Source organism: Urtica dioica, chromosome 9, assembly GCF_054948205.1.
Source record: "Urtica dioica subsp. dioica isolate 48M chromosome 9, U.dioica_male_clone48M_v1_H2, whole genome shotgun sequence".
NCBI lineage: Eukaryota > Viridiplantae > Streptophyta > Magnoliopsida > Rosales > Urticaceae > Urtica > Urtica dioica.
Window position 1 is genome coordinate 13855500 of NC_142764.1, and position 13630 is coordinate 13869129.

Below are 13630 nucleotides of genomic sequence, written 5' to 3' on the forward strand. Positions count from 1 at the left end.
TGTACTTGGTGCTCGATCGGGATGACTGATTCGACTCCGTGGACCAGGGAAAATGGAGTTTCCCCTGTTGGCCTTCGCGGACTAGTTCGGTGAGCCCAGAGCACGCCTGGTAGCTCTTCCGCCCACCGTCCTTTTTTCGTATCGAGCATTTTCCTTATGAAATCTACTATGGTTTTATTTGTAGCTTCCGCGTGTCCATTCCCTTGAGGATATCGTGGTGTTGACATCCTTAATTCGATGTTATTGTGGAAGCAAAAGTTTCTGAATTTTTTTTATATGAACTATGACCCGTTGTCCGTTATGATCTCGTGGGGAGTTCCGTGTCGACATATATTTTTCCAGATGAATGCTGTGACATCAACATCTTTTATTAAGACGAAGGCGCCTGCTTCCACCCATTTTGAAAAATAATCTGTCAGGATGAGTAGAAATCTTAGTCCGCCAGGGGCGATCGGCATTGGTCCCACAATGTCCATTGACCATTTCATGAAATGGTATGGCGCTGAGATGGAGGACAATTCTTCCGCGGGTCTTTTTATGTTAGGGGCATGACGTTGACATTGGTTGCAGCGGCGTGAGTGCGCTTCGCAATCTGCCAACATGGTCGGCCAAAAGTAGCCTTGCCTTTTTATTTTGACGGCGAGCGCTCGCCCGCCTGCGTGATTTCCGCATTCTCCTTCGTGCAGGTCTTCCAGAATTCGTTTAGACTCCTCCATCCTGACGCACTTGAGGCAGGTTCCTGCGAAGCTTCTTTTAAACAGGCTTCCGTCTATGATGCCAAACCTCGCGCTTCTCAGCACGAGCTTGCGTTTTGCCATCTTATCGGATAGGACCGTACCAGTCGTGATGTAATATAGTATTTCATCATTCCAATCCCCCTCTTCTATTGTTATGACTGCGGCGACGGTCGTGGCAATAGAAGGTTGTTTGATTGTTTCGACTGGTATGACCCTCTTGAGGCCCGGATCCGAGGTAGATGCCAGGGCAGCCAATGCGTCGGCCGAAGTATTCTCGCCTCGAGGGATCCTTGTCAGGGAGAATTCTTCGAAGTTTTTCGTTAGTTCTTTTACGACTTTTAGGTAAGCTTTCATCCGCTCATCCCTAGTCTCGTATTCTCCGGAGTATTGGTTTGCTACAAGTTGGGAGTCGCAGAAAGCTTCCACTTTTTTTGACCCGACTGCAGTGGCCAACCTAAGTCCGGCGATTAGTGCTTCGTACTCGGCTTCGTTGTTTGATGCGACGAAGTCAAGCCTAAATGACTGTTCTATAGTCTCACCGTGAGGGGAGGTCAGGTGTATCCCTACTCCAGCCCCTTGCTTTGATGATGCCCCGTCCACTTTAAGTGTCCAGGTGCCTTCGACCTCGGTCACGGTGGGACTTTCCCTCGGGAGTTCGATGATGAAATCCGCTAAAACTTGTGATTTTACGGATGTCTTCACTCGGTACTCAATATCGTATTCGCTCAGCTCCACGGCTCACTTGATTAATCTTCCTGATTGATTAGGGCTATGTAGGAAACTTCTGAGCGGATGTGATGTCATTACTATTATTGTGTGCGACTGGAAGTATGGTCGCAGTTTCCGCGCGGCGGAAACGATGGCCAAGGCCAGTTTCTCCATTATAGGATATCGAGTTTCGGCATCGACTAACGACTTGCTTGTATAAAAGATTGGTCGTTGGTCCCCTTGCTCTTCTCTGACGAGTACTCCACTAACTGCCGCTTGAGACACTGCGACGTATAGATAGAGTGGCTCCCCCGTAACGGGTTTTGCCAAGATTGGGGGTGTCGATAGATACTCTTTCAATTTTTTGAACGCCTCTTCGCATTTGTCGTCCCATTCGAGCTTCTTGTTTCCTTTAAGGAGCCGATAGAAAGGAAGACATTTATCTGTAGACCGGGAGATGAAGCGGTTGAGGGCAGCGATGCGTCCCGTCAACCTTTGAACTTCACGCCTATTACGGGGTGAAGGCATCTCTCGCAAGGCGTGTAATTGATCCGAGTTAACCTCAATTCCTCGTTGGGTAACTAAATACCCAAGGAACTTGCCGGATGATACTCCGAACGAACATTTGGTGGGATTGAGTTTCATTTTATATTTATTTAGTACCTCGAAACATTCCTCCAAATGCCCTATGTAGTCGTTCTCCCTTAAGGATTTTACCAGCATGTCGTCGATATACACTTCCATCGTCTTCCCTATCTTTTCTTTGAACATTTCATTGACTAACCTTTGATAGGTGGCGCCAGCGTTCTTTAGTCCAAATGGCATGACCTTATAGCAATACGTGACTCGGTCGGTGATGAAAGCTGTTTTTTCTTGGTCATCCAGATGCATCAGGATTTGATTATATCCTGAGAATGCGTCCATGAATGAGAGGATTTTATGCCCCGCGGTTGCTTCGACTAGCTGGTCAATGTGAGGCAGCGGGAAGCTGTCTTTGGGGCATGCTTTATTTAGATCGGTAAAATCAATGCAGACCCTCCATTTCCCATTTTTTTTTCTTTACGACGACAGTGTTTGCCAGCCAATCCGGGTATTTTACTTCGCGGATTGAATCTGCACTGAGCAATCTTTCGACTTCGTCGTTGACTACTCGTGCCCTGTCGGGGCCGAATTTTCGTCTTTTTTGTTTTACAGGTTTAAAACTGGGATCGACGTTAAGTTGGTGAGATGTGACGTCGATGCTTATTCCTGGCATATCTTCGGTTGACCAGGCGAAGGTGGATTTGTTTCGTTTTAAGAAACAGATCAGCTCTCGCCTGATGCCACTTTTAAGCTTAGTTCCGATTCCGACACACTTGGAAGGATCGGAGCCATCGAGCTGTACTTGGGCTGTTAATTCAGTGCTTGGCGCATCGAGGGAGTCGGGATCTTCTAGTGTGGGAACACTCCCGGCCGACTCCACACTCATTAATTGCTATTGCTCTTCTTTGGTTACTTTAGCGTGATGCTTATGGCTAGTGAGATAACAACTGCAGGAGGTCGCCTGATTACCTCGGATCTCTTTTATCCCCTCAGGCGTAGGGAAACAAATACATTGATGAAAGGTTGAAGGCACAGCCCTCATCCTATGTATCCACGGTCTTCCCAAGATAATATTGTATGGGGAGAGACAGTCTAGTACTTGGAATTCCACTATTTTGTTGATTCCATGCGTTTTTATGGGCAGCCTGATCGTTCCTAAGGACGGGGTAGTGGACCCATTGAAACCTGTCAAATGGGTTTGTTCCCTTTCAATCTCGTCTTCGTTGATTCCCATTCTGGCCAGGGTATCTTTGAAGATAATATCTACGGAGCTACCTCCGTCGATTAGGACTCTCACGACCTCGCAGTTAGACACGTCGATCGTGATTACGAGTGCGTCGTCGTGCGGTTCGATTGTCCCTATCGCTTCTTTTTCGGAGAACGATATTTGGACATCTTGTTCTGGTATGATTTTATTGGTTTGGTTACTTAACCGCCGTTGGTGTGTTTTAATTGAGTTGACCGTTCCGTTGCAAAACTTCGAGCCACCCATTATGAAGTCAACTCTATGTTTTGCGAAGGTTGGTGGGGAACTTGGTTCCCCTTCTTCAACATGTCTTGATCTCTTAGGGGAGGGGTTACCCCTTCCTTTGTTGTTGTTATTGAAGACCTTCTTTTTGGGCGGGGGTCCCAGATCAATGTCTTTCAGCTCCCTTTTTGCGTATTTTTCTGCTAGAGCCTTGCGCATGGTTTCACAATTAACCGTGTCGTGGCCGTTAGCTTTATGGAAACTGCAATACGCGTTGGGATCCCGCGTCCATTTTTTTGCCGGGGGACCTCCCGCCTTAATGTCTTCATTGACGTTGAAGGCGTAGTTAGGAGGGGTGTGTGGTTTTCTGACATGAGGTGTAGCGTCGTGGGGGTTGACCCTGCGAGGGTTGCTCCCAGCATTTACAGGTCTTACCCAAATGTTGGAGGACGGTTTCTTCTCCACTGCGCGTTGCCTCTCATAGGAAGCGAATTCCTCTTCGGCTTTCGCGTAATTTGCGGCTTTGTGAATCGTATCTTCCAACGTGAGGGGACGGTTGACAATCATCTCTAGTTTCAACTTCGAGTCGTGCCTTAACCCGTTTCTCAGAGAGGTTATGGCAGATTCGTGACATACGTTAGAGATTTTTGAGAGCACGTCCTTGTAACGGATCATGAAATCCTTCAAGGACTCGTTCTCTTTCTGTTGAATTCCCCATAAATTTGCTATGGTCAGATCGTCCTCCACGAACATCGAATAGTGTTTCAGGAATGCAGCCGATAGTTTGTCAAAACTATTGATAGAGTTCGGCTCGAGTTTGGAGAACCACTCTAAAGCGGACCCGGACAAGCTTTCTGCGAATAATTGGCAATAACCTGCCTCTAATTCTCTCTTTGTGAGCATAACCCATCCCATTGCGACTCTGAAGGACAAGATAAAAGCTTTCGGACTTGAAGTGCCACTATACCGCGGAAGGCGAACCTTTCCGGTATCCCCCTGTTGCACTTCAGTAATATTTCTGGCAAAATGAGTCCTCCTTGTTTCTTCAACGAGGCGATCTATTTATGAGGCCGAGCTGGTTGCAGAATGAAATTCTGAACGAACAGCTCTCAGCTCGACCGTTACTGACTCCTTAAATTGTTCTAGTTCGGTCATGTTGGGTTCACCCTCGTGAACGAGACGAGGTCTCGAACATATAGTTGTGACCGCGGTGGCCTCGACCGGGCTATGATGGGTCCGATTCATTCCACCAAAACGTTGGGGGGTGAACATTCAATAAGTCGCCGAAGGGCGAGATCCCACATTAGTCGGGTAAGACCCGGATGGTGCTCCTGCCAGGGGAGGTGGAGGGAGACCGGAAAGGTCGATCGTGACTTCTGTCGCGACTTCGCTGGCAGCCCCCCCAAGCTGGAAGATTGTACCGGGAGACTGGTCTGTTCCTTGGGTGACCTGGATCACAGAGAAATCCAGACGGACTCCGGGAGGGAGAGTCCGGCTTGCCTGAGCAGCCGAGGCCGCTTGACGAGCAGATTCCGAGGCGGTCGTATCTCCGGATCCCGTCTGAAGGTCCAGAGTGTGTTGAGGAGTAGACAGAGTATTCAACTGGTCATTAAGAGCCCGATTGGTCTCTGCTTGCTCGTCTATTTTTTTGGTCAACATATCCAGGATTGCCCTGATCCCCTGAGGGATCTCCTCTCCAGATTCGTAGTGAGTCGGAGTGGAAGACATGACGAGATTTTTTCTTTTTTTTTACGAACCGTTTCTTTCGAAGTTGGTCTTTCTGAATTTTCCCACAGACGGCGCCAAACTGTTGATGTCGATTTTTGGATCGATCAACAATCACAGATATTAAAATGCTAATATATGATATATATTTTATCGGGGTTCCGAAAGACGTCGTATAAGAAACTATTTAAAGATGAATGGCAATACTAAAAGGAAATTATTAATAGGCTTTATTGATCACGACAATGAATTACAATACGGCGAAGTGACAAAGTCTTGTAGGCGAATTCAGCACTGAAAACAATAATACTGAAAAAATAATTCTAGAAGATAAATTATGAACTTGTGTCTGAAAATACACATCTGATCCCCTATTTATAGACGAGGCAAGACTCCTTCGTTGAAGACACGTGTTGCCTGATCCGTTTCGCACTGTCGGGGTTGAATTGGTCCTAGACCCGGTCTTCGTGGCGCGATTTCCCTTTGACTGACCGATTCTTCTGGTCAGGATGACGTGGTCGAACTGGAAGGTGTGACTAGGTCGGGGCCGATCTGGAACATATCTGATCTTGGGCCGACTTGTCGAAGTCGAACTGGGCCCAAGACTGATATGCGGTCTGACCTGCAAAAATGGTAATGGGCTTGGTCTGAATTGAAGCCCAATATGAGATGATATTTTTGAAAGTAGATTTTTAACCCCCACAACGTACATTAGGCTTCCAACAACTAATGCATACGGCAAGGCTTCCAACAACTAATGCATAGGGCTTATGTCTCATACATATCATAAAAATTTGGGTACGACCAAAATTGAGTCTCTTTGGTCATGAAGTGTGCTCATTCGGTGAGATTCTCATTTAACATTAATGAAACTTTGGTCAGGAACATTATTCCACAACAAGGTCTACGTCAAGGGGACCTTTCTCCCTTTTTTTCCTCTTTTGTTCGAAGGGTCTCTTGGCCATCTTCTGATGAGCCTGGAAGCTTAGGACGATTAGAGATCTACGGTTTGGGAGCCCGGAGGCTTGTTTTGGAAAAAGTATTACAAAGAAGGTGGTGAAGCTTTAGCAAGACGGATTGGTGTTCATTTCTCCGAGGGTCACGACCGATATTTGGGTCTTCCGATGACCGTCGTGCGCAACAAGAAAGATGTGTTTCAATGTATTCGTGATCGGGTGTGATCTAAGATTCGAAATTGGAAGGGCACTTTTTTTTCGCGGCGGGGAAGGATGTCATTCTTAAGGTCATGATTCAAGCTATCCCGAGTTACGTCATGTGTTGTTTCAAGCTTCCGAAAAGTCTCATTAGCGAGCTTCACCATTTGACCTCAAATTTTTTGTGCCGTATTAGTGAAGAAATAAGGAAGACTCAATGGGGGACTTGGGAGAAAAATTGTGCTCGCAAGGCGATGAAGGATTGGGTTTTCGAAATTTAAGTTTTTCAATAAAGCTCTCTCATTCAATTTAACGGCCTATGTATCTACGATGTAACAAAAATGTAACATTAAGTATTTTTGTCGTCGAAAAAAAAAAAGATTAAATATAAAAGTATGATTTTTGAAAAACATAAAGTATTTTTGCTGCTATTAACTCATAAAAAAAACAGTGTTAAAAGAGTGAAATGACTTGTCAATATTTTATTGGGAGAATGAAAAATGTGACATAATTAAGTGACAGATCATTGTGGCCACATTCCTAATAAATTAACATTTATTAAGTTATTCCCTATATAGAAATATTATTTTGGTCATTTCAATTTACCATGAGTGTAATGTAATGTAAATTCCGGTATTGAAGTACGAAGACTGCATTATTTATGCACTGTTTAAACAAATTAATGTTTTAGACTAGAAAGGTAGAGATGTCTTTGTCCTTTCTTTCTTTTTTTTTTTCTTTTTTTTTTTTTTTTGAAAACGAAGATATCTCTCAAGTCTCAACCATACTAGACAGAGTTATATACTACGCTATGGTAATGGAACTTAATCTTTTGTTTTTATATTTACAATGACTGAGAAATCACATTTCGAGAAAATTCCATTATTAAGTTTGTAAGCATTGTGCAACAACATCGTTTTTTTTTTTTTATCTAAAATTAAATTTCAGTTTCCCAATATTTGTCAGAATTGTTATTACAAATTTAAACACAGAGGAGTAGGTGGTTAAATAGTTTTAATAAATACATCAATACTATAATTTGCTTCACACAAAGTCAGGATGGCCGAGTGGTCTAAGGCGCCAGACTCAAGTTCTGCTCTTCGAAAGAGGGCGTGGGTTCAAATCCCACTTCTGACAATCTTTGTTTTATATATTTTCACTTTACCGCAATTAGTTTTTCAGCTGAATACATGCAATTTTGAACACCAATTGTCTTTACAATGTCTTTTATTTAGCGCATTTTTATAGAACATAATTCTGCGTGGGTTCAAGTGTTATACTTATACATGCGATCTCAAAATTGCAATAACCATAATTGTTTTTTTTTAATAGAGGAATTTAATGCTGGACCAACAAACGGAATATTTTTTAACTTAACTTCAAAAAAAAAAAAAAAAAAAAAAAAAAACGCAACAAAACAGCTTCCAGTCATTTGATTAAGGAGACAAATTAAATAGTAGAGCTAATTAAATTTGCTATGATAAATTTGCCTTTAAGGACTGGTTAATAACATGGGTCTAATTTACAGTGAAAACCGGTCCGGCGTTCACAGGAAGGAGATTCCAATACTTGCCTTCTTCGTCAATACAACAGCACTGCCATTTGATTCTGTAAGAACCCAAGGGGAAACGAGAAACATCAAGCAAGCAGCTCGAGAAACCCTGTCCGACCTCATTCGGTTCACAACGAATAAATGAACTCACAAACCCACAATCCCTATTTCCGCTACTACTTGTCTTGCGATTGTCAATATTCCGTGCAGCGATGTTTTTCACGTGGTGCAACAGTTTTTCATTCATTTCAACAAACTCGTTGCTTTCCCAACCTTGATCTTGAACCCGACTCGGCTCCTGAAACGAGGTGCTCGAGTAGAGTACGCAGTGTAACTTGGCTGGTCGAAATGGGATATCCGATGCCACGTTTCTCAGCTGAAGACAAACGCTCAACGAAAGGCGGTAGCCTTGTGATACACAAATTGCGTCTGGGTTTTTGTTGACACTGACCGCGAAGAGTTCAGACCCGATGCATGGCCTGAAAAAGAAGTTTCATCATTTAAAAAAGATGATTGATATCAGGGATGATAAATAAAAATCTAACAAGCCCAAAGATAAAGTTATCATAGAAAGTTTTATATATCATCAAGTTAAAGTTGGAGATAAGAACAAGAATCTAACATAACGCGTGGTCATAAGATTAAGTAGGTAATTGTATAGCTACCATACTTGCTCTTCATGACTAGGTACACATCCAAATACTTGAGGATAAAGAGTGAAGCAAGTATAACTATCAAAAGAAGAAACAGTTTTATAGCTATGACCTTCACCAAACCCCGAGTATCAGATTTGAACAAAGCCCGGGAACTGGATAAATTTTCCTTATGTTTAACGTTTATACATATATAAAAAGGATAAGCATGACGAAGAAATTAGATTTATATCTCCCCTCATCTTTATGCTAAGAGCTCAGTAGAACGTAAGAACCCCACATAGATATTAATTAGATAATAACCAAAAGCATATGGTACAGCACTCCAAAGGAAAATCAAACAAATTACCTGATACGAAAGAAGTATTTTGGAGTCCTGTAAGGGATTCGCATCCACAGATCAAGAAGTTTCAATGTAAGCCGTAGTCCATCTTGTATGATTCGTGACATGTTCTCTCCATCCTCTGCTTCATTTGCCTTGCTTCTCAAGAAAGAGATCTCAGAAGCGGCATAATGGCAAACACTAAGAATATATCCTGCTCCATGACTAACATTAGATGGCTGATTTGTGGACAGCAAGTGAAAACAGCTTTTATTGGTGTCTTTGTCGTCATTTATAAGATGGCAGAGTTTTTTACTAGTATCAGGATCTGTGTACCACAGCCTTCCAGCTAGATTTTGAACTACATGCACAAATAAACTGTCTTTTGAGATCTTCACACCAGTAGAATTTTCGAAGATACTTGGAAAACTAGTAATAAGTCCGAGCAAGGAAACAGCTAGCACAAGAGCTGAAATGCATTTTGAACCTTCGCTGTCCATGTCAATGAATGAGGAACCTAACAGGTCAAATTCCGTTGCTAGCCTCTTCAACCTCAAAGATACTTGACCCATTAGTGATATGCATTCAACTACCGAATTCTTCTCATCTGTACAACTTGTGATATTATCTTCCCATAGAAACGGAATAGTTTCCAGAGTTTCAAGTACGTCAACCACAGCTCGTAACGTTTTCGCTCGCAATGACAAAAACCACCTTTGGAAACAAAATATTTTACCCGATGTAAGGTCAACTTCTAAAGCTTCTTTTGCGGAGAAAATACTCCTATAAGCACTTAGAAGCACTTTACTACAGCTAAGCTTGTAAAAAGGGTCAGTGCCATCATAGCCAATTTCCTCAAGATCTTGAAAAACAAGCTCAAGTGGGAGTTCGGTTGCCTCTGCCATGTCAGCGAGACTGAAATACTTTTCTGCTGGATACATAAGCGTAGCCTTTCTCCCAGAACAAGCAAAGTTAAATAACGCTTTTAACCAGCAGCGACAAGAATCAGAACTAACTTGCATAATTAGATGCTTAAATACAAGGCTCGAAGAAACCCATGCACCTTGATATGCTAAATATCTCCCAACTTTGTACGCGACCCAATAGTTTTTCTCTGCCAGGATTCTTTTTGTGAGCTCGAGCATTATCAGTTCCTGCTCAACTGAGTGATTATGTGAGTTTCCTTCAACAGTGCAACTTTTATCATTCTTATTCATATTGTGGCCCCAAAGAACTGGAGAGTGCAACAGTGTGGAGTATCTTGTAGTTATATATCTGTCTTGCAACTTAAAGTCGCAGACATTTTCAACAAGACGCTTCACTCTGTCCAATACATGCATAGTGATCGCACCGGCTTCGTTGAGACATTCAAGAGAGCTCATCAGAAACCTATAAACATTACACAAAAGCTTTGATGTGACGGCTTTTCTCTCCTCTCCCTCAGCATCTAAATTATCTTGACCTATTGCCTCTGCATGCGTTGTATCCATGAAATCACTGTCAAGGTGTCTAACAAGTTCAACAAGCTGATCCAGTACTAGTAAAGCCAAACCCTGGTCCTCTTGAACAACAGATAGAAGGAGATTAAAAAGTTGACTAATTTTCTGAAACTTCACGGAATCAGCCTGATCGATTAGCGAGTTTTCAAGAGAGGTAATCAGCCTAAAAATCAGCATGACCGCCTGCTGGGGAATTCGAAAGGGGTCGAGAACACTGGGGTCCGATACTTTTCTTACTTTGCATCTCTTTGATATTTCAACTTGAACACGAAGAGCTAGAAGACTCGTGGATGTGAACCCAGATACAAATGCATTCTCTGCAATAGTTGTAAGCTTACCAAGATCAAGTATGTCACAAGGCGGACAGGATTGCGTATACAAAATTATCTGCAATTGCTATGAAGAATGAGTCAATATTTGTCATGTTAGATATAAATAGATAAACTGGTTTGCAATTATTTGGAATCAAACCTTGCACAAAATCCTTAGAGCTCCACAGTGCGTGTTTGTTGGGAGATCGGGCTCGTCTAGCATGTTGAACAATACTTTTACGACATCAGTTTGGAGAGATAGTTGAGACACCCCTTTACTGAAAATAAAAAGGAGGCATCTCAATGCAGTTGCATGTACTTGTGATTTCTTCTCTTGTCTGAGAACTGAGACAAGAAGGTTAACCTGTATTCAAGCACAAAGTAGCCCACTATCAAGCATTACTCACAACTAGGTAAATTTCTATTTTCATAGAAGCTGACTGTACATACAAAGAGTTAAATGCCATCAATTAATGACAAGAGACGTTCTATGAGGATGTGGGTTCTAGTCACAAAAGGAGTCTCCATTGAGAAGAAAAAAATATTTGATCAAGGTAATTTTCAATAGAAGCTATACTTCTGCATAACAGTCTTACTTTAGAAGGCCAAACTTTGTGTATGTATAAAAAGAATATTTGAAAATTGTTGACGTAAGAAAATTAATAATACAGATATTTTGCTTTTACTATACCATCCACGGAAACCACAGATCACACTCCAAGCCAGGTATTTATTTTCTCTATGTATATAAAAAAAAATAAAAAATAAAAAATATCGGATGCTTGTCACTTCCTCAAAGTACCTGATCAGAGATTAGAGTGCTCGATCTCGAAGCAATTTTAGATAGCGAAACCATTAAAGCAACTTGAAAATCCTCCTCCGAAGAGTCCAACAGCATCTTTAGACCTGCCTACAAAAACTCTCAGAATCATCTGACAGATCCAAGAAAACAAATAAGACAATCACGAAAAGAAGTATGCCAATGATAAAGGGCAGAACCTTGTACGATTTCGTTGCCGTTGAGTAAGAGTTCCCCAGTTTTTCGTAGACATGAGCAGCGGCTAGCTTTACAGGTGGCAATATTTCACAAGAAGTCATCAGATTTAGTAACATTTCCAAGAAAATCAACGGAAAGTCGTCGGACGCATCGCAAAAGCATCCACCAGCAAATAAAGCTGCTTTTGCCTGCAAAATCACATGAAAGTGACAAACTGATATATTGATTTCAGGAACTCAAACATAATAAAGTACAGGCTCACTTGTTCATTTGCTTCCATTGGTTATAATACTTGGTTTCTTGATTTAAAACGGGAAAAACATATACATGTATATACTTCAATGATCTCTCTACGCTAAGTTATGCATTGTATCAATTTAGTTATAATAATTATTTTTTAGTGAAAATTGTATGACTTTAGTGGTTTTTGCTGAAATTTAGAGTCGGTTTTAGACTTCGTGGTCATGCTTGAAATGATGCCGACATAAATGTTTTCGTTATTTTGCGCAATCAACTGATTTTGGTCATTTTTAGTTAAAATTAACAAAAGCACTCAACTGTTAAGATTTATAAATTCTATTTTTTTTTTTTTAAATTATAAATTCTAGTTATCACTTGGAATTTTTATTTTTATTTTTTTAAATCAAATTGCGAAGTGACACAATAACCAGAATTCAGGGAGGGGCAGATAGACATCATTAGCTTAATTCAAATCACATCAAATAATTCGATTTCATACTTTTTTTTCATGAAAGAAGTGTAATTCACTACTTATACCAAAATGAACAGAAAAATGTTCTGCTACATTTAGATTAAGCATAATCTGATTCTGAACAACACTGGATTTTAAGTCCATCGAGATTTAGAACTTTTTTTAAACTATAAAACAAAGACCACAATTAAGAAAGCAGTCTCACGATCCATACCTCTGAAGCGTGAGAGGAGACCAAACTAGAGAGCACCAAATAGCGAATGTTGGAGCTTTCAGCAGCGAAACCAGCCCAGCAACCAAAGAGACACAAAGCCATTGACCTCGACTCGACATCACCACCATTGTCATACACATCCTTGACTCGCCCAAGAAGCTCCGAGCAGTTCCTCGCTCTCTCCTTGGACAACAATCCTCCACTACTTTTCATCTTCGTGCGCTCTCTGTACTCCGCCAGAAACACCTCGACGACGCCGACGCGGGTCCGGCGATCGCCGAGCCTGAAGGCGTCGGCGAGGCGGAGGAGGACGGTGTTGGCGAAGAGGCGGTCTTCGCCGGGAATTAGGTCGAACAGGTGGTGGGCAGCGGGGGAGAGAGAGTGCTGGTGTGGGTCCCGGCTCCATTGGAGGAGTCTGGGAGCGAAGTCTGAGATGGCTTGGGCTCGCCGGAGAGGGGTCTTGGAGCGCAGGCCCTTCTCGAGCTCCACGCTCCATTCCATGGCGCGAGCCGTGGGGTTACGCTCCATTCAAACTTACTTAGCTTTCAGATTTTGGGGTGGCTGTATCATGCATTTAGCATACACGAGTTATTGAAAAAAGAGCTGTGATTAATAAAATGAGTAAACCACGTTTTAAAAAATTTAAGATTTATAAAGATAATAACAATATGTGTTATGATAAATTAAGAAGAAACTGTTATGCCGTCTTTTTTCTTATGGTAAAAACGACGCTTCAATTGTAAAAACGATGTTACAATATAAAATGACAATTTAGTCAAATGCTAAAAATACGCATGACTAAAACCAAGCGACAAGCGAATTTGGGACAAGCGACAAGCGAATTTTCAACAAGCGACAAGCGAATTTGTAACACGCGACAAGCGAATTTAAGACAAGCGATAAGTGACAAGCGAATTTGCGACAAGCGGCATGTTTTCCCTATAAATAGCTCACTCACACAAATCAAAATTCAATTCACTCTCAACTCAAAATTCA

General features: G+C 42.0%; 1 protein-coding gene and 1 non-coding gene across 2 annotated transcripts; one reads left to right on the forward strand and one right to left on the reverse strand.

Moving 5' to 3' along the window:
* Positions 1 to 7427: 7427 nt before the first annotated feature.
* On the forward strand, positions 7428 to 7511 carry TRNAL-CAA (transfer RNA leucine (anticodon CAA)). Its single transcript has one exon. It is a non-coding gene; the product is annotated as a tRNA-Leu (tRNA).
* Positions 7512 to 7796: 285 nt separating this feature from the next.
* On the reverse strand, positions 7797 to 13256 carry EMB1895 (ARM repeat superfamily protein). Its single transcript, XM_089627550.1, has 6 exons — positions 12635 to 13256; positions 11711 to 11896; positions 11514 to 11621; positions 10872 to 11075; positions 8929 to 10787; positions 7797 to 8405 (listed from the first exon to the last, which is right to left on the reverse strand). Exons 1-6 carry the CDS (start codon positions 13160 to 13162, stop codon positions 7892 to 7894), a joined length of 3399 nt encoding a protein of 1132 aa, XP_089483676.1. The 5' UTR covers positions 13163 to 13256; the 3' UTR covers positions 7797 to 7891.
* Positions 13257 to 13630: the final 374 nt, after the last annotated feature.